Here is an 18,839-nt window from a genome sequence, read left to right as displayed (position 1 = left end):
AGATGTCAGTGTTCAGATTGTATTTTTCAATTTGATTTTTTCCTTTTGCTTTTCCTTCCCAGTGTTTTGACCAGAATGAGCTGTTAGAGTGCATCCGGAAGCTTGTGGAAGTAGAAAAGGAGTGGGTCCCACACTCATCTGCTGCCAGCCTGTATATCCGTCCTACTTTAATTGGAACTGAGGTTTAAACATTTTTTTTTTATTTTTAATTTTAGTGTATTTAATCATTAGGAAAAAGCCTTCATCCATAAAAGAAAATGCATAGTAGTCAATAGGCAACAGTATCACATTTGAGGAACAAATTATTTTAATGCTATTACTTGAGTTAGTCACCTGTAGCTCTATTTAGCAAATTTATGTTGACCACACCACCACCTAGTGGAGGTATTGATTTAGATCACAGAACAAAGTGAACTATCCTAAGCAATTACAGTAAAATTTAAATAACATGCATTTTTATATTAAAAGAACAAATTCCTTTTAAATTTTAAATGTTAATGTATTCCTTTAAAATACTGATAGCCTAGGAATATTTGAGAGACAGAAATTTGCTCTTCACAGTTTTGGAAGATCTGTGATTCTGATTCTTCTGCAAGAAACTCTTAGCAGGACTAACAGTAAGTTTTTGTGTGAATTTGTTCTTGAATCCAGAAGAACTTGACTTTAGATGAGGCTGCTTAGCAGCTAGATATCAGCATGTGATCTGTGAGCTGCATGGGAGTAGAAGTAAAGTGTATGATATTTATCAAATTAATTAGAAACAGGAAATTTATTTTAATTAAAACTGTAGGATTTCTCTTAGCAGTGGAAAGAGGGAAAGCTGTAATAGAAGAGTGTAGGACAAAGATACTAATGAATATATGGTTCCCAGTGAAGCAGGTCACTTGTCTGCAATATCTGTATCTGTATGTAGCCAGCCTACTTGAGCATTTCACATGTGCTTCATTAACGTAACATCTGTAAAGTAGTTGCAAATTTTCACATAGATCGTCATTCAGCAACTGTGTAAAGTATTAATATTAAAAATTGATATTGTTTTCCTGTTTTGGAAATTCTTTTTGCTGTTGAGCTTTGTTTCAGTTTAGCCAACTGGTCTTTCTACAGTGTCATATGTTGTCTCCAAGTTGAAACTCCTAGATAATATTTTTCAAATCATCCCAGCTAGGAAAAGTAATCATTGTATCTACTGAATAGCTGTATTAAAATGAGGCAGTACTCTGTTATTTAGTATTTCTGTTAAAACTTTTAAAAAGTAAGAAAAGTAAGGTGGAAGAAATCAAAAGCACCCTCTCTACAGCTGAGGAAGGCTTATTTGAATTTTCCAGCAGTTCCATATTTACGCTATTATTTCTCTTCCTACCTCCTAGTCTAGCTTCATGTACTTTGTGCACAGGATTTGCTTAGAGTTTTGGTCCTGAAGATTCAAGTTAAATAACATTTGTGTTTTTAATGGAGATTTAACCTAAGAAACCAAGGATGAGCTTGTAGTTTCCAGGGGACCAGTTCCTCTGAGTGGATAACAAATACTAAGTGGCCTGTTTAGCTGCACATAAAATCCCAAGAATTGCAGGTATTCCAGGGCCTCCAGAGGTTCATTCCAACCTCAACCATTTTGTGATCAGTATAGACTCAGGCTTGAATGTCCAACCTTTTGGCTTGCCTAGACCACACTGAATGAAGAGGAATTGTCTTGGGCTGCATACAAACTAAATAATATCGTTAATGTATGTAAGTAGCAAAACTTCTTTTATTTTTTTATGTAACCTGCAACAAAAACAGAAAAGTATGCAGGTTGGACACGCATAATCTAGAGTTTTGCTATGAATCATACAGCTAAAGAGAATTTTGACTTTGGCAATCTAGGACTTTTCACCTCAGATGTTACTGATGATGACCTGAAATGTGAGAAGGCATCTGTCAAAAGGGGTGCTGGCAGCAGGTTATTTCCTGTTCTGTTGGGTGAACCATTTCCAACAGACAGAAGGTTACACTCCACAGAGCTATCACTTGACTCTCCAGCAGTTCCAGTTCTAATAGGTATTGGCTAATTGTCATCACTAATACAGCTGTCAGTGGTTTCTTCACTGTTGTGGATAGTGGCAATCCTACCATCTGTCCCCAAATGACTTCACAGGCTGCTACTCATTCATAGAATTACATGGTGGTTTTTTTGTTCTTTGTTTTTTTTTTGAGGTAATTTCTGACTTCTTAAATAGCTTCAAGCTTAACATATAGATAAATGAAAAAGCCATAAATGAATGGTGACAGTATGTAAAATTAGGGATAAATTGCATGGGCTGGGGAAGAGGTTATTTAAATATTTCCTCTTCATTGCAGAACTCTGCATTGTTCTGGTAAAAGCACTCCCTGCTGTGGCTTTTCTGAAAGCAGCGTTTCGAAAGCTAATTATACATCATCTAATGTTTGGAGTGAAGTTCACTAGTAGCTTGCCTTGTTTGTATTCTTCATTTTTAGCCTTCCCTTGGAGTGAAGAAGCCAACTAAAGCCCTATTGTATGTCATACTGAGCCCTGTAGGTGCTTACTTTTCAAGTGAATGCATTAATCCAATATCATTATGGGCTGATCCAAAATATGTAAGAGCCTGGAAAGGAGGAACAGGAGACTGCAAACTGGGAGGGTAAGTAAACCTGATTCTGCATATGTATGGAATCTTCATGTACTTCAAAAAAGAGAAGTTTTTCATTTTTTAGTGACAAATCTAATCCAGCAAAAGTAGAAGTATTAGATGTAGCAATTAAGTGAACAAAGTATGATGACAAGGATTTCAAAACTCTATATATTTCTAAATCTTTCTTATACAGTTCAGTTGCATATTTTTCCTTTGGACTATTTGGAGAGAGAGTTATACGGCATCTCAAGCTGAGAAACTGGGTCTGGAAAGTGTCCATCTAACACTTCACCTATTGCCCTTGCAGAAGTTGACACTGAAGATACCACTTCTGTGTACAGCAATCACTGTAGCAGCCTAATGCCAACTGGGCAGTGAGCAGTGTTGACTGCTGACCTTCTATCTTGGCAGACTGTCCTAACAAGCCATCTGCAGTTAGCTGGGGGTATATGGGTGTTTTTGGAAAACCAAGAGGCAATTATCTGTGTGTATGTGACCGTGGTCTGGCAGTTTTGTGCTGAACTAGGGCAAAGCACAACTCATGTAGAAACATAGCTGTTAATGTCTAAGCACTTGAGTGTGTGAATGAAGCTGCTTAGGACTTGATGAGAGTAAGCAACTTGGATGTTGTTAAATAAGAGACTTCATTATGTATACTTGGTCATTGGTTTAAACAAAGCGTATTATATCTACCTGAGTTGGTTTTTTTCTAGGCAAGAGGTTAGTGGTTGTCAAATGCTGCCCAGCTGAGCTAGTAGAATACGTGCTTTCCTACATTCATTCTGATGTTCTAAGAATTTTACTGTCTACACGTGGGGTTTCGTTTTATAAATGCATTATTTCCTGTACATTATTTCATCAGCTGTTACAAAGGAAATACTCTGGAGTCACTGCTGACTTGATTTGCAATTGTAGTCCACAGGTGAGATGTGAATTCAAGAGCAGTCAGCACTTCAGAGCTGCTGTCTTGGGGTTGTGATAGCTGTTGAACATCAGAAGTGAAAGGGTTTGGTTTTTTTTCCCTTTAGAGCACCGACCAGGTGAACATAAATTATGAAGTCAGGTTCACCATGTAGGCAGGATTTTACAAAACTATTTGCCTCTCCAGGATATAGGAGATCAAGGCCAGTCTGCAACTTCTAGAGCTACTAGTTCTGTAAATGTCTTTTACTAGACAAGAAACAGCTGATCTCTGAAGATTCTATATTCCGAGAGATCTAACTACCCATCTATTCACCTGATGTATTAGATGAGGTGTATAGTTTGGGTTTTGCTTTTTAAAAACCATGAGCTGGATGGGAACTGTGGTCCGTCCAGGATTCCAGCTGCTACACAGGCATAAATTATTTGCTAAGCTATCTATTTGCAATGATTTAAGCATCCAGAAAATGGAAAAATACTTATTTTTGAAAAAATTTGGATGAGCATGTTTCAGCTATTGAAGCTGCTTAGCTCTTCAAAGTTTTTGGCTTGTAGATACAGAATGATCTAGTAAAATATCAGTAAAGTACTTCCAATAAAGTATCTCAGGGAGAAGCAGTGATTGAGCTTGAGCAGAACGCTTGCTATAAAGGAGGTATGAACCATCCATAGAAATAAGCAAATACTCATCCAGATCTATTTGCTCTTTCTTTTTGTTTCTGAAAGGAATTATGGTTCTTCTATTTATGCTCAGCAAGAGGCCCTGGAGTTAGGCTGCCAGCAGGTTCTGTGGCTTTATGGAGAAGATCACCAAATAACTGAAGTTGGAACAATGAATCTGTTTCTCTACTGGATAAATGAAGATGGAGGTATAATATCACACAGCATGAAAACGCTTAATAGAGTAGACAGTTGAGACCAGAAGGCAATTATTCTTGTTATGTGTACAAGACTTCTAGAAGCTAATTTGACCCTCCAAATGCTGTCAAAAACATTTTCCATGTTAGTGGGATAGTTACTTTCTCCCATCATCCACAAAAGGATTGTTAACAGTGCAGATCATAAACTTTTTAATTAAGATGATTTAACAAAGGGAATATATATTCTGCTCTGGTAGGTGACTGTTAGTTATACCATTGTAAAAAAGGAGATCTCAGAGCAGCTGTGAGCAAAGCATGCTGATAACATACTAATCTGCTGAACCAGTCCACATGCTTAGTGGGGGAGTAAAGTCACACAAAGGATCACACTGCAAGTTTGCTGACAGTTTTAGCAGCATGTTTCATTTTGATGGTGTCATGTCAGAAACAATGCAGCCATAATAAAGATGCTTTATGGTTGTGCAACTCTTCAGACTCTGTCCATTTGAGCATGAATATCCCATCATCACTTTCCAGCAAAGAAAGTTCATATGTTCCTGAAGTGTGACCAAAAGGGCTTCAGCATCTGACTGATAAAGTACTCAGCTCATTCTGTGAAGAATTTGAATGTCCAGCAGAGACAGACAAATATATCAATCAGCATTCCACATCACTAGCGTCCTGCTGATACTTTAAAGATATGCTATCATTTTATCTTTTTGCATCTGCAGTCACCTGTGAGTATTGTACATGTTGCTTAGAAAACTGTCTAGTTGATGAGCAGCCATGCATTTTGGCATCTCAGAATTTGGCATCTCAGAAACACCCATAGGGCATGCAAGTATTCAGTGCTTAAGAAGTGATAGTGGTACCTGAGTGATGGTTCAGAATACTCCTCTGAGTTTGAGTTTTTGTAGGACTGAGCAAGTTTATTTGTAAGGGAAGGACTTCTGACTTCCATGAGTGCTTGCCTTCCATGAAAATTGTTAATGAATTTTTGCATGGTACCATATGCAGGGGTTTAGTTTCTAGTATAGCCAGTGTGCCATGGGTAGCCTTGAAAATTGACACTTTTTTGACAGTGCTCAGTTGCAATATAGAGTTCTGTGGGATCAACTGTGATTTGGATAGCAGAGTGTAAAGGAAATCCAGCTACCTGACTCTCATCCCTGGTTTCTTTACTTGTTCTTCTGCAAAATCTTTACCACTTCTGTAAGAAGAGAAATTATGTTCTCTCAGTGCTGAACGAGTCTGTGTAGTCTTGTGAATGAAACGTCAAAAATGAGAAATCTTGTTGTTATTGTAGCAGTGGACTTGTCAGTGTATTTAGATGGCCAAATTCATGCCTTGTATAACTTTGCTAGAGACATGAAAATAGATTCTGGCTCATTTTACCCAGGGAAAGGACGGCGATGGGAGTACATGATTAGAATTCAATGTTCTTATTGTACTTAAACCAGGAATATGTTGGAATTACCCAGCTGCAGCACCGTTCTGTTCCAAAGATGTGCCAATCACTGAGTTACCAGTGTACCACTGAATAGTACCATTGTGAGGTGGCTGTAGCAAACAACTTGTAATTCATGCCACCCAAGCTAACTGTACACTGGCAAACCTGACATTTCATGCGACATGGTCATTAGCATTGTTGGAGCACTTTGCTGTCTTTCACTGTGCTGATTAATTCTTAATTTGTGATATCTTTGGTTGAAAATCACTCCTGCTGCCCATGTGGGCCATCATATACCTGCTTATAGCCTTGCATTGCCCTTTAAAGAGCATTTGCCACGATTTCCACTTACTTTGCAACAGATACTTAGGCAGTGCATTTGTTTTGTTATGCAAATTCTGCAGCTGAGAGAGTGATCTTACACAAAAATAGTGAGGCAGAAATTGCCAGTGATCATCAAAAGGAAAATGCCCGTTTGTGTGTTCAAGGGCCACTGCAGGGTAGTCTGAATGTGCTCTATGTGGTGTGTAACAAACCAAGTATCCAATTCAGTGAGTCCAAACTAAGGAGCATCCATTCTTCCAATGACAGCATGTTTTCTTGCAAGCCTTTGCTGTATATTTTCAGTTACAGCATTACCTCTAAACATGACACATTGTCTTGGATAGCAAGAGGAACCTAATTTTGGAGGCAGTTGGAGGAAACTACTCAATTTCTTGTAAAAAAGTATGTCATATTCTGTCTTACTTGTATGCCCGCTGCTCCTCTGGCTGAGGCTTTCTACTGTTTCATAAATAGAGGAGCATGATATATCATTCATCAATGACTGTTTGCAGTTTATGTTCACAAAATGAAAATTTTAGTCACCCTACTGTACCTTCCACCTGCCTCTTCAGAGCACATAACAATCCCAAGAAGCTGTCAACAATAAAACTCCTATTTTCTTTAAAAACACCTGCCCTTCTGCCTAGAATCTAGGCTTGACTTTGTGGAAAAAAAAAAAAAAAACAACACCAAAAAACCACAAAATTGAAACATATGTTTAACCTGAAGGCTGCTAACTAGGAAAGTTGTGCATTTTCCAAAATTTCAGTTTCTTAAGAGCGATATGGAGCCATCTGGGCTCTAATTCTAGCTCTTCTGTTAAGATGTGAGTAGCATTCAATTATTGTTTAATATTTGTTAAAATATTAAAATGGGGAGAAACAGTGCTCACTAACAAAACAGCACATATTAAGTTAAATGTTTTAGAGGATTCTCTAGAACGCCCCATTAAAATATCAGGCAATTTGATCTTTTTATTTATTTATTTTGTAAGTGAAAGATTGTTTCTACTGGAAGAATGTGCTAGGATCGTAGAAATGTTTGAATTTGAAGGAACCCTTAAAGGTCATCTGGTCCAAATCCCCTGCAATGAACAGAAAAACCTACAGCTCAAACAGGTTGCTCAGAACCTGTCCAGGCTGACCTTCAGTGTCTCTAAGGATGAGACATCCACCACCTCTCCGAGCAACCTGTTCCTGTTATGCAGGTAGACTACAAAGGAAGTAATTATTGTGCCTTCTGCTATATTTGAAGCCCATAGAATGGGCTTCCCATGGAGGGGAGAGCAGCTTGAATAAGACAGTAGACTGAGAATAGGAAGGAAAAGTAATTGAGGAATGGAAATCAGCTGAGAGGCAAACATAGAGTGATTTCATGAAGGAAGAGTAGAAGAAAAGCCTGAGGGAAAAACAAGGGGGAGACAGAAATAGAAGGGACCAGAACAAACTGGGAACAGAAATCAGCTGTTCCTATTTGTGAAATTTCCTCGTTTCCTGGGTTCTCTTTGACCCTGAAATTCACTTGGTACCTGTTATCATTTTGTAAAATATATTATGGTAAATTTCTCTGCATTGTTGGTGACTTGTACTGAAGGCATCTCATGTTTGGAATATTATCTGTCATATGTTCATAAATAGAAACATGTAAAAATGGAAGCTTTGTAAAATGCAAGTCTTCATTTTAAAAGTACCTTTAAACTCCGTGAGGGAGTTTCTTGGTTATGGCATCCCTATACCATGCCTGGTGCAATTGGACTGAAAAATACTATTACTTCTGTTACTATAAGAATCAATAACAGTAGTCAAATGAAGAGAAACCTCAACATTTTCCTTCAAATGCCTTTTTTCCTCTTTCTTCTTGTTATAAATTTTAAGGCACGTAGCCCATCAAAACTCAGAAGGCAAATTGAGTCTGTGAGCTCACAGACTGTTTTCCTGGAGATGGACAATCTGATGTCATATGGAGACTGCTTTGGCATCAATTCACAGAGAGAACGAGCTTTCTGGCATGTGATGTTGTTTAGTATTATCATCTCTGCTGGGTACCAGGGGGAGCAGATGTTCCTTGTGTGGCCCCAGGCTGGTAGGCATCGAATGTAGACTCGACAAAATTAGATAGAGCAGACTATTTGAAGCATTGCAAGACTCCTGCATCCTGTCTGCTCAGTGCTGTTTAGGGGCTGGTTTGTCCGGGCACCTTTTCAAGATGGCTCACATCAATGAGTGTATGTTGTTGAGCTTAAACAGGTCCTGGCCACTATTTATGGCAGAAGGAGAGCGTAGATACAAACTTTGGCCTTAAGGTCCATGTTTTTTTAAGCTTTCCAATGGAGGAAACCTTATATATGGCTGTGTCTGCAAAGTCAATGGCTGGCGAGCTGCAGAGCATCAGCTTTCTAGAGTTCAGAACTGACCCCTGTGTCTCACCAAGAGTTTTAAAAGTCTTCTGCTTTTGATAGCTGTGTGAAAATAGGCCCTGATAGGGATAATGATTAGGAGTGAAGAACTTTGTATTGTTCCTGACTGTATGAGAAATATGTAATAAACTGCATGAGACTGCTGCTGTACTTAGGAATATGGGATAGGCTAGAGAATGACACTGCTGGGGAGTCAAACCAGAGTAAAATATATAGCCTGTTCTAAGGCAGCTCATTTAGGCAGTTTGGCATGATGGTTTGTTTATTACATATGTGCATATAAGTCAGAAAGACTTGTAGGTTAAATAAATCCATGTTTGGTTGCATTAAAGCTAACAGACATTTCTCAAGAGAATGCACAATAAGTAGCAAAATCAGTGATCAATTGTATTTATTATCCTTTGTTTCTTCTATCTCACCCCAGCTCCTGAAGTCCTAAGGAGGAGAGGGCCCGTGCTGTGTATGCAGTGGTTGCCAGGCAGCGTTTGTGCAGATTATCTGTCTGATAGTTGAAAACAAAGTGCTCAGCTGCTAAGTTCAGCTTGGTCTCTCTCAGTGCAAGGATGAATAGTGTTTCTTCCTTCTCCCTTCCCTGACCTACAGAAATTTCTTAAAGGCTGCTTCTTCTTCAAGCTTGGTTCAAACAGGCCTGGATTCAGTGACTGTTTGCTGGGAGGAGTAAGGGGTCATAATGGCAACATGAAAGTGTACATCTTGTTCTTTGATTTGTTCTCACGTAGGTGATGTAATAAGCCTTCATGGCTTATGCATTCTATACAGAGATTAATATATTTATAAGACCAAAAACAATAGTGGATTCTTATTGGGAAGAGAAAATGGTTAGAAAAAAAATTAAGAAGAGTCTAACTGAAAGTCCCACTGATAATGAATTTAAGTATTTACCAAGTATGGATTGCTGTGTGTTACTTCTTCATTAGTAAGTGTTGGATCAGCATTTATCTAATGTTCTTTTTCCTGAAAGCAAAAACAAGACAACAAACCAAACTAGTGGAACAGTTTTAATTGTTGGTGATTTTGGAATTTTATTGGGACTGCTCTTTTTAAGTAAAGACAAAATTAGGAGGAAAAAAAAAAAGACATCTAGACTAAGAGGAAAGATCATTAAAGAGGTCTCCTCAAGAAGCATCTAACGAGGTTTGCTCTGCTTTGCCAGTTCAGTAAATTAGCTTCAAAATTCCTAGCAAATGTTTCACTTAATGCTTGGAAGTAGAAATACTGAACTCCATATACCTAAATAAAGTAAAGCAGTTCAGGGAGAGTCATCATCTGCCTTAGCATTATTAGGTATGACCTTCTTTTGTGTCTCTATAGTCTGAATTTGAAGACTGAGCTGTTCAATAGTTCCTGATAACTGTACAGTGAATCCATAATACACTCAGGAATAAATATTACTACCAGACTCTAGCCATATATTTACTAATTCATTAATTAAATTTCTTGACCATCCACTTAGCTGTATTTGATAGGCTCTGAACACTCAAAAAACACTGGTGTTGAATTTGTGCAATTTGTGTTCATATAGAAGTCTGAGAAATATTTCATCATACAGAGTAAGATTTTAATTTTGATGTTTTTTTTGTTTGTTTTGCTTTATTTCTCTTGTATGTGACAGAAAATGAACTGGCAACTCCACCTTTAGATGGCATCATCCTTCCAGGAGTGACAAGACAAAGTATTTTGGATCTGGCACGCAACTGGGTGAGTGCTTTGGCCATGCCAGTAGTGGTTTCAAGTCTCTTAACATCTACTAAAGTAAGCATTCTTGCTGCTTGTTGTCCAGAAGTTCAACTGATCTGGTCAAGTCCCTTAACCTAAATGAGCACTAAGGAGTATATTGATTCATGGATTCTGAGCAACATCATCAGAGCACCAATACCTATCACATGGAACAATACTTAGCTCTGTATAGTATTTAACATGAACATTCTCATTAAATCTACTGCCACCGCTAACATAAAGGAACGCTATAAATGGTTACTATGTATGATCACAGCTCAACTATATTCATCAGCACTGAAAGACTTCCTGAAGCACAGTTCACAGTTATGTCACTTAAATCTAACTTGTAATGGAGAGAGTTAAGCACATGCTGCATGGGGTACATTTGCCACTTGTTCATCTGTGTTGAATTGTTATACATCTTTACTCATATTAGCACTCCTGGAATTCCTAAGCTACTCTGTGTCTAGAATAAAACTAGTGTAGATATGCATATGCAGTTCTCAGTCATGTCTCCCTTACAAGATAGACAAGTATTGCCAGTTGCTAGGGCTCTTGAATAGTTATATGTCTCCTAGTCTCACAGTTTTTTTCTGTCATCTTCCTGACTTGTATTTCCTCACCTACCTGAAACCCTTCTTACATGGCGTCTTCTATCCAGAACTAATAATAATTTTTTGTTCTCTTAAACACCTCTGTTCCATATTTAAAAGCTAACATATAAAACAGGGGCTAAGCTTTAGTTAGGCCTATTATGACAATGAAGTCTACATAAAACCATGAAATGGAAAGTTCACTGTTTATTATTGTTCTTTAAAAGCTTCCCCTCAGGCCCCTCAAGTTGCTATTCATTCTTCAACACTTATAGAAAGTAAAGCGTTTCCTTCCTAGAGACTGTGTCTTATGTGAATTGCTCTACTCATACCTGCTGTTTAGTTAATTTTTGTAGATGACAGCTGGATACAGGCATGCATCTAGTTGGCATTGCAGGTAGAATTAACAAAAGCTATTTTGCTTTGGAATTGTCCAAGAGTATGATGCCAAGTTCTTGTACAAAATTGAGTCAAACTTCACGATGCTCGGGACCATGAGTTGTCAGATCCTGTGTCACATAATCCATTACAAATTCTGCTGTATTATTCCCTAATACAGTACTGATTTTGTGTATCAAGTCATGGGAAGTGCTGTTTAATCATCAGCACTGTACCTAGCGAACTACTCGCTTTCTTGAAGGTTATTTTTTTCATTAGTCTATCTTGTATGATACTGTGAGGTTTGAAAAGATCATTGGGCTGCGTAAAAATACTGTGTAGTTCTGTTAGAGATTTTTCAACAATGACAAACAAAAATGCATTTATTTCTTAAACTTTTAAATATTATTTTATATTTGCTTCTTCTTGTGCAGAGAGAATTTAAAGTGTCTGAGCGTTACATCACCATGAGTGACTTGACATCTGCCTTGGAAGAGAACAGAGTGAAGGAGATGTTTGGGGCTGGAACAGCCTGTATTGTGTGTCCTATCTCCAGAATTTTGTATAAGGGCAAGGTAAAATAATATCACTTTTCCTTTCTCTCTATAATTTTTCTGACAACTGTTTGCTATGGAGAAACAGACAAACAACAACAAAAGAAAAAACACTACACAAGTGAGATAGAAAAGGAGTACTGCCTGAGGCTCATGGGAAGGCACAAGTGTGTTGTTTGCCAAGTGAGTTACTGGTATGTTGTCAGTAGAGAACACTCCCTCCCATCTTCTGTTTTTTGTTTGTTTGTGTTTTGTTGTTTTTTTTTTTGCTTATAACTTAGCAAAGTCACAAAATCTCAGTTCCTGAAAATATGTGTAATAGTTCCCAGCCTGATTGGAAATACAGAAAAATACATTCTTCTTTTATTGAAAGTTTTTTCAAAAATACAAGGCTTCCAGTGTAGGTAAGAGAGGAAAGACTTCCATCAGGAGCCAGATTTCTGAGCCACTGCATTCATTCTTCCTCAAATTTATCTGGTTTTCACCCCACAATGCAGGAAAACCAGCTGTGGTAGAGGAGCTGTGTCAGGAGAATGCACATCTGCTTCTACCTGTTATGCACCATATGGGAGATTTCTCCTGTATGGATGGAATTTCACAGACATTTCTTCAGCCTGTTAGGCTGACATGATGCTATTAAATCGGCACAAAGTTAATTCACAAGGCTATATATCTGGATATATAGGTATTTTGTTGCATATGGTAAATACAGTAGAAATATGTAAAGTGATGACTGTTGAATTAAGAAGGTAGAATAAATGTACTGATGTTACATGCTAAGGTAATATGAGAAACATCCAAGTGCTAAGTGTTGATAAGTACTATAAATGTACTTGTTGCATTTCTGCACAATATACTCTAAAATGAAATACTGTGTAGAGGAGTTCTGCTCTTGCCTGTACAATTTATTGTCTGTTTTGGACAGTTCTTTTGGAGAGTTTGGACTGGACATTGTTTGAAAGCAGCAAAACAATATGACTAATTTAACCTTTCACTAGCTGAGCATAACCTCCTATAAAAACATTACAAACAAGCTTTGGCTACTTGTAAGAACTAGAAAATGTGATAAATTCTTATTAAAATCCTTGTTGTTGTTCCTAAGGTAATTATATGTTATTTCATTTCTCTCTCTCTCTCTCTCTCTCTCTCTCTCTTTACATCCCTGTTCTCTCTTCCCCCCTCTCTTTCATTCATTGTCAGCATTTGCACATTCCAACTATGGAAAATGGACCTCAGTTAACCACCCGAATCCTGAATAAACTGACTGATATCCAGGTAAGATATTTCACCTCCTTTAATCAGATAAGATAGTAAAAGGTGATAATGTGTAAACCTTGGAAACAAGTCTTTTTAATCATATTATTGTAGACGTACTATTATGCCTTTGCTCAGCATGATTAATCAATCTTTTTTTATTATTATTATCTTGAGAAAATATGATATGGATAGAGATACATATTTTTCCTCATTCATCTTCCAAACTGATAACATTGTTACAAGTTCCTTATTAAGGGTAAAAAAAATAAATAGATGAAGCGTCTTAATAACCTCAATCATAAATGAATATGGGTTAATCAATAAAGAGATTTATGAGCACTCACTGGGCACAATGCTATCTTTCTGACCATAGGATCATAGAATGACGTAGGTGGAAGGTGTAAGGAACCTTAAAGACCACCTAATTCCAACCTCCCTGCTGTGAGCAGTGTTACCAACTATTAAACTGGATGCAGGTTGTTGCCTAGGGTGCCATCCAACGTGGCCTTGAGCACACCTTGTTCCCTGAGTCTACCTTCATACTATGGTCCCTCCCTCTCCCACACCTGACATGCCTTCCCTCAACAGTCAAGTGCTTATTGCTTCCAACCGCTATGTTTCCTGGACCTTTACACCTTATAGCTGAGCATACAGAATGAGTGTATTTGCATGTGTTCATCAGTTGCAGCTGAACAGAAGGTCCATCACTCCTAGAATCTGCTGGATCAATACATGTAAATATATACATGTATTTCTGTGTCTTCTTCTTAAACTCAGGAGAATCTGAATATTTAATCATTAGAAATGTTATTTTAAAGGGAATCACAGCTACTTCCCTTTAAGAGTCAATCACCATTTGCTGGTTGCATATCTGCACTTCCCTACCAGTGGAGAGATTAATTTATATCTACGTGTACCTCAGATTCTCATTCAGAAAGCATGGCCATAACACACAAAAGGGAATATCATATTCCTAAAATCTCTAAGAGATTTTTCAGGATCTCTGTGAAAGATATTTCATATATTATACCAGGAGGGGTGGGAAACATACATTTATTTGCAGCATCACAAGATTATTGTCATATCATTTGGCTTATTCCAAAGAGTCTACACGTTTGGAAAAATAAAATGCCATGGAAATGACAGCCAGACAGAACCTTGGTCTCCTTACTGTTGTCTTGCCTACTAAGGCAATGTATCCATTTCATGTTGAACAATGGACATTTGTGAGACAGGAATAACTATCAGTACCAACGCTGTCCTGCGTTTGCATGTGACCAAGAGGTGCAGGGATCCATATCCAGTGTCATTATACTGATCATCTTGTATACAATGCATGCTTGTTCAGCATTTTCAGATTATCTCAATTATTGTGTTTTTAAGTCTGTTTTCATGCTGCTCATTGTTCGTTTGTAAGTCTCCTATGTTCAGCAGGATTTCTCTGGATATGAACAGCTGTTCAGTGGGAACTAGAGCTAGAGTGACAAATTAGAAACTCATGGGCAGAACTGATCTCATTTCTCATGCCAATTGAGAGAGACAGTAGTTGTACTGTGATATATATTTCCTTTCCTATCACCAAGTGAAAATCTTGATTACTTAGGCTGATAAAGATTTTAGATTAAATAACTACGTTGTATGCAGTAATAGTATGTTTATTAATTATTTTGTCATAGAACACTGTCTTCTGCAACTGCTGGAGTTAGAAGATGTAGAGATGAGATTCTTTTCCCTAGGAATTACATCTTCTTTTACTAAAAAAAAAAAAAAAGTGGAGGCATCTTAACAGTGGTCAAAGAGTCGTCATTCTCTCTTTAGTTTTGGAATTGTGTTCAAACTATCGTCAAATGGCAACTCAAACCACTCTTTACAATTTCTGAAATTGTTATCAGAGCAAGATATGGTACTACCTAAAGCCATCAAAACTTCCAAGTAATCTCCTGGCCTTTCTCTGCTTTCTGATTTTTGAGGTCTGAGGGAGTGACCTTGTCACTGAGGAGTGACATGAAGGTCAAAGACATTTCTTTTTTTCTCCATTTATCGTTACCCGCATCAAAACTGCTTCGCATTAGGTTAATTCGGAGCTCTGTGGGTAAATTAACGATACATCTACTTTTCCTTAATATAGTTCCCAAAGCTATCACACTGATACCTGGGAACATAAGCTGGAGATCTTTACAGCAAGAAAGTATATCTAAGGTCCTCAGTAGCACCATAGCAGTGTTTTATCAACTGCATCACAGACTGCAAAACCAGAAGAGCAGTATTAGTGATGTAAAGAAGTAGATATGACACATTCAGAGGTCTTCTAGAGGGTTTACTCACTGGACTAAAGATCAAAACACAAGTAAACTGAACGTCATTTATTTGTGGATCTAGAATTGTTTTCTTTTGACTCATCCTGATTTGGAAATGTTCTCTTTTGCCTGCTCTAACGTGCCTTTATCTCATTTCCTGCTGATACATAACATGGATTTGGAGGAAATTCCTTTTATTCTCTCTTGGAGGGATTTTCATCAAGTAGTATTTTCAGCCTACGTGAAGCCTCTAAAAATAATACTTTATTCTTTGCCCAGAAGTGTTTTCAAGCTCACTGAACATGGTACTTTAAAAGGTGAAGGGCTCCCAACCTACATCTGCCACTAGTCTGTCCACCTCTGCTTTACTTAAATGCATGAGCCATATGTGCATTTTTGGGGCTCTCTAGAGTGTTGTTTATGGGACTGATGATGAAGAGCTTTAGAACACAGAGCCAATTTAATGATTCAAAGTGCTGCCTTGGGACTGTATTTTCCCCTGGAAGTGAAACAGCTTCATGTAGTAGGTCACCTTCTATTCTGCCTGGTGTATGGGAAGACAACTTGTTTTATTTGGTTTGCAATTCTCTTTAACTGCTCTCTGTGGTATTTGTGATTGGTTTTATTTTACATTCAGTCAGAATGTAATAAAAAGCCACCTTGAAAATAGAAAGAAAGAAAAAACAAATGTGTCTGTTTACTGGAGCTTGAGCAGGGGCATAGTTAAGAATAAATTAATGAACTGACCTCCAGGAGTAACTGTACTAAATTGATAGAAAGCAGGACTATTCTATATCATCTCTAGTTGTGTATTTCAAGTTCACTCATTGGAAGATGTATAAAACTGCAAGGAACCTTTTAGCTTTCCTGAAATAAAAGACAGAAGGCATAAAAAATATTGTCAATTATTTGGGTGGTGGATATGAATCTATCTGAGGATAGATTTAAGAAGTTCATAGAATCGTAGAACGGCTTGGATGGAAGAGACCCACCCAATTCCAACCCCCTGCTGTGGGCAGGGTTGTCAGTCTCTAGATCAGGCTGCCCAGAGCTCCATCCAAGGTCTTGAACACCTCTGGGGATGGAGCATCCACAGCTTCTCTGGGCAGCCTGTGCCTGTGCTTTACCATCCTCTAAGTAAAGAATTTCCTCCTAACTTCTAATCTAAATCTTCCTTCTTTTAGTTTAAAACATCTGTCCTGTATACAAAGTCAGTCTTGTTCCTGTCTATAAGCTCCTTTTAGGTACTGGAAAGCTGCAGTGAGGTCTCCCTGCAGCTTTCTCTTTAGGCTGAACAATCTCAGCTCCCTCAGTCTTTCTTCATAGGAGAGGTGCTCCAGTCCTCTGTTCATCTTTGTAGCTTCTTCTAGACTCGCTCCAACAGTTCAATATCTTTCATGTCCTGGAGGCCCAAATTATCATAATTATTATGCACTTCTACTTTTAAGTTCTAAAACTCCATTTTTTTGTTTCAGTATGGACGAGAAGACAGCGACTGGACAGTGCTGGTATCGTGAAGGTGGAAGAGTTCAGACCCTCCAGACAGAATAAACGCATCTAATGATAACTTCTGTAGCTGCCTGTGCGTAGCCTAGTTTCTGCATCAGTTTGCTCCCCAGGATGATTGTTTCCACAATCCAGTGAATGTGAACACAATCATTTTGTTTTCTACTGTAATCCTGCTAGTAGAAGCCTGTCTTCTTGGTAGAGGTGCTAAATGTTAGCAATAGGACTTTCCCGATGGTTTTCTTAGTGCCTCCTTGTGTCTTATGTACAGTCTAAAAACTTGTAAAATGCTCTTCAACTGCTCTCCAATTTGTTTGGTTTATTTTAACTGCCATTGCCAGCAGAGCAAGTTGTACAAAGCAGAGAAATTGCCTGTTAGTTGTCCACAGGGTTCTATTGCCATTATTCTGCCTTTTGCTCTGTGTTCAAGAAAGAATTAAGTTTAACCATATGCTCTGTCCTTTTGTAACCTGCTTGTATGACAGTTCTTGAATTTTCATAGCCCCACAGATTCTGTCATCCATATTCTGTCAGATAACAACTCTGTCCTTTAGCCCAGATGCTTAGCACGGATGTAGCCTGCAACATGCTACTTGTTGGCCGGCTACTTTTACCTCTGTGGAGATAAGCAGAGGCTGGTAGGGCAGGACATACCTCTCTAGTTGTCGAATACATCTTTCAGTACATGATGTCCATGGCTGAGCCAGACCATGCTGACACCAGAGTTGCCCTTTGTCTGGCATAGCAGAGATCTGGGAACTGCTGACATAGTGTCGCCTTCTGGGTGGATGCGCAGAAAATACAATTAAACAACTGCGGTTGGAGAAGTTGAACCGCTCTTCATTTGGTTGAAGTGAGAGCAACCGAGCCTTTGGGTTGAGGATGAATAAATGGATTTTCCTTCAACATCCAGCCAACGTGATTTAGATCACCAAAAAGTTTTCTTGTTCCCTTTACCACACACAGAGCCTTTCTGTTTAAGGATCAAGTTATGTTGTCAGCAGAAAATATCAAGCTCAAGAAGGAAAGGGATTTTGTTCAAACTGTTTCATTTTGATTAAGTATGAAGTTCTTCATACTCTGCTGCTATTTGGGCTAAAAACTACTTTTATAGTGAGGGAATTAGCTTCTGCAAAGGTTCACTGAGAAATATCCTGTAATATTTATTAGCTTTCTTTTTTTTTTTTTTTGCACACAAATTTGTCTATAGCTTTAGGATATCTCTAGCCAAAAAGGATCACTGTATTCTGTATCAATACTCCAAAGTGCTACTTTAATGTAAAACTGGTGGAACTTCACTGACACTAACAGAGTTCTATAAGAAGTGAAGGTAAAGCATATATTTTCATAGTTTGCAGTAGGGATGCACCAGTATTAAGGGAAATTCTTAGCACTTTATTTTACTTTTTTCTTTTTAAGAAGATTCAGCAGTATCTCTCATGCTTTATAATTTCTTTGTAATTACTGGCATTCGTTAACATAATTTAAAAAGGCAATACAGAATTTCTAATAGACCACCCATGCCTTATACAGCTGCTGTTAAGGTCACATTATGGCTTTTGTGTTTAGTTTTTTGGGCGAGTTTAAAGACAACTCATACTTAGTCATCAGTTACTTTGCACCCTCAAATCATAACTTTTGCTGTCTTTCACTGTGACCCAATCAGACTTTTTTAATGAAGAGCAGTTGGAGGTTCTCTCTGATAATGTAACTACTGTTAAATTGTTGAACAGTTTTCTCTTTAGAATACAACTGAAAGTACAAAATTTTGTTTCACAGTAGTAATAGTACTGTGTGTTCGCTTTTCTGACCATCTGAATTGGTGTAGCGTGCTGGTCTTTGTTCAATATCTTAATATGTGCTGTAAGCTGCTAGTAGTATTCCAGTTTTCTTTAAGAAGATGGGTGGAAAAT

The 18,839-nt window shown here is 38.0% G+C and overlaps 1 protein-coding gene across 1 annotated transcript in view; it reads left to right on the top strand.

Annotated features, from left to right (window-relative positions):
* Positions 1-18,104, top strand: part of BCAT1 (branched chain amino acid transaminase 1) — a 58,964-nt gene extending 40,860 nt beyond the window's left edge. Inside the window, exons 5-11 of the mRNA XM_065742525.1 lie at positions 63-182; positions 2,476-2,639; positions 4,278-4,420; positions 10,235-10,320; positions 11,747-11,887; positions 13,067-13,141; positions 16,896-18,104. Coding sequence (XP_065598597.1) covers positions 63-182; positions 2,476-2,639; positions 4,278-4,420; positions 10,235-10,320; positions 11,747-11,887; positions 13,067-13,141; positions 16,896-16,937 — 771 coding nt within the window. The 3' untranslated portion in view covers positions 16,938-18,104. The remainder of the gene's footprint in view (positions 1-62; positions 183-2,475; positions 2,640-4,277; positions 4,421-10,234; positions 10,321-11,746; positions 11,888-13,066; positions 13,142-16,895) is intronic.
* Positions 18,105-18,839: the final 735 nt, after the last annotated feature.

This window comes from Cyrtonyx montezumae, unplaced genomic scaffold, assembly GCF_038088225.1.
Source record: "Cyrtonyx montezumae isolate F1298 unplaced genomic scaffold, pur_monq_1.0 scaffold_3, whole genome shotgun sequence".
In the NCBI taxonomy this organism is placed as follows: Eukaryota; Metazoa; Chordata; class Aves; order Galliformes; family Odontophoridae; genus Cyrtonyx; species Cyrtonyx montezumae.
The sequence above is the reverse complement of the archived record's forward strand: the minus strand, read 5'-3'. Positions and strand labels throughout refer to the sequence as shown.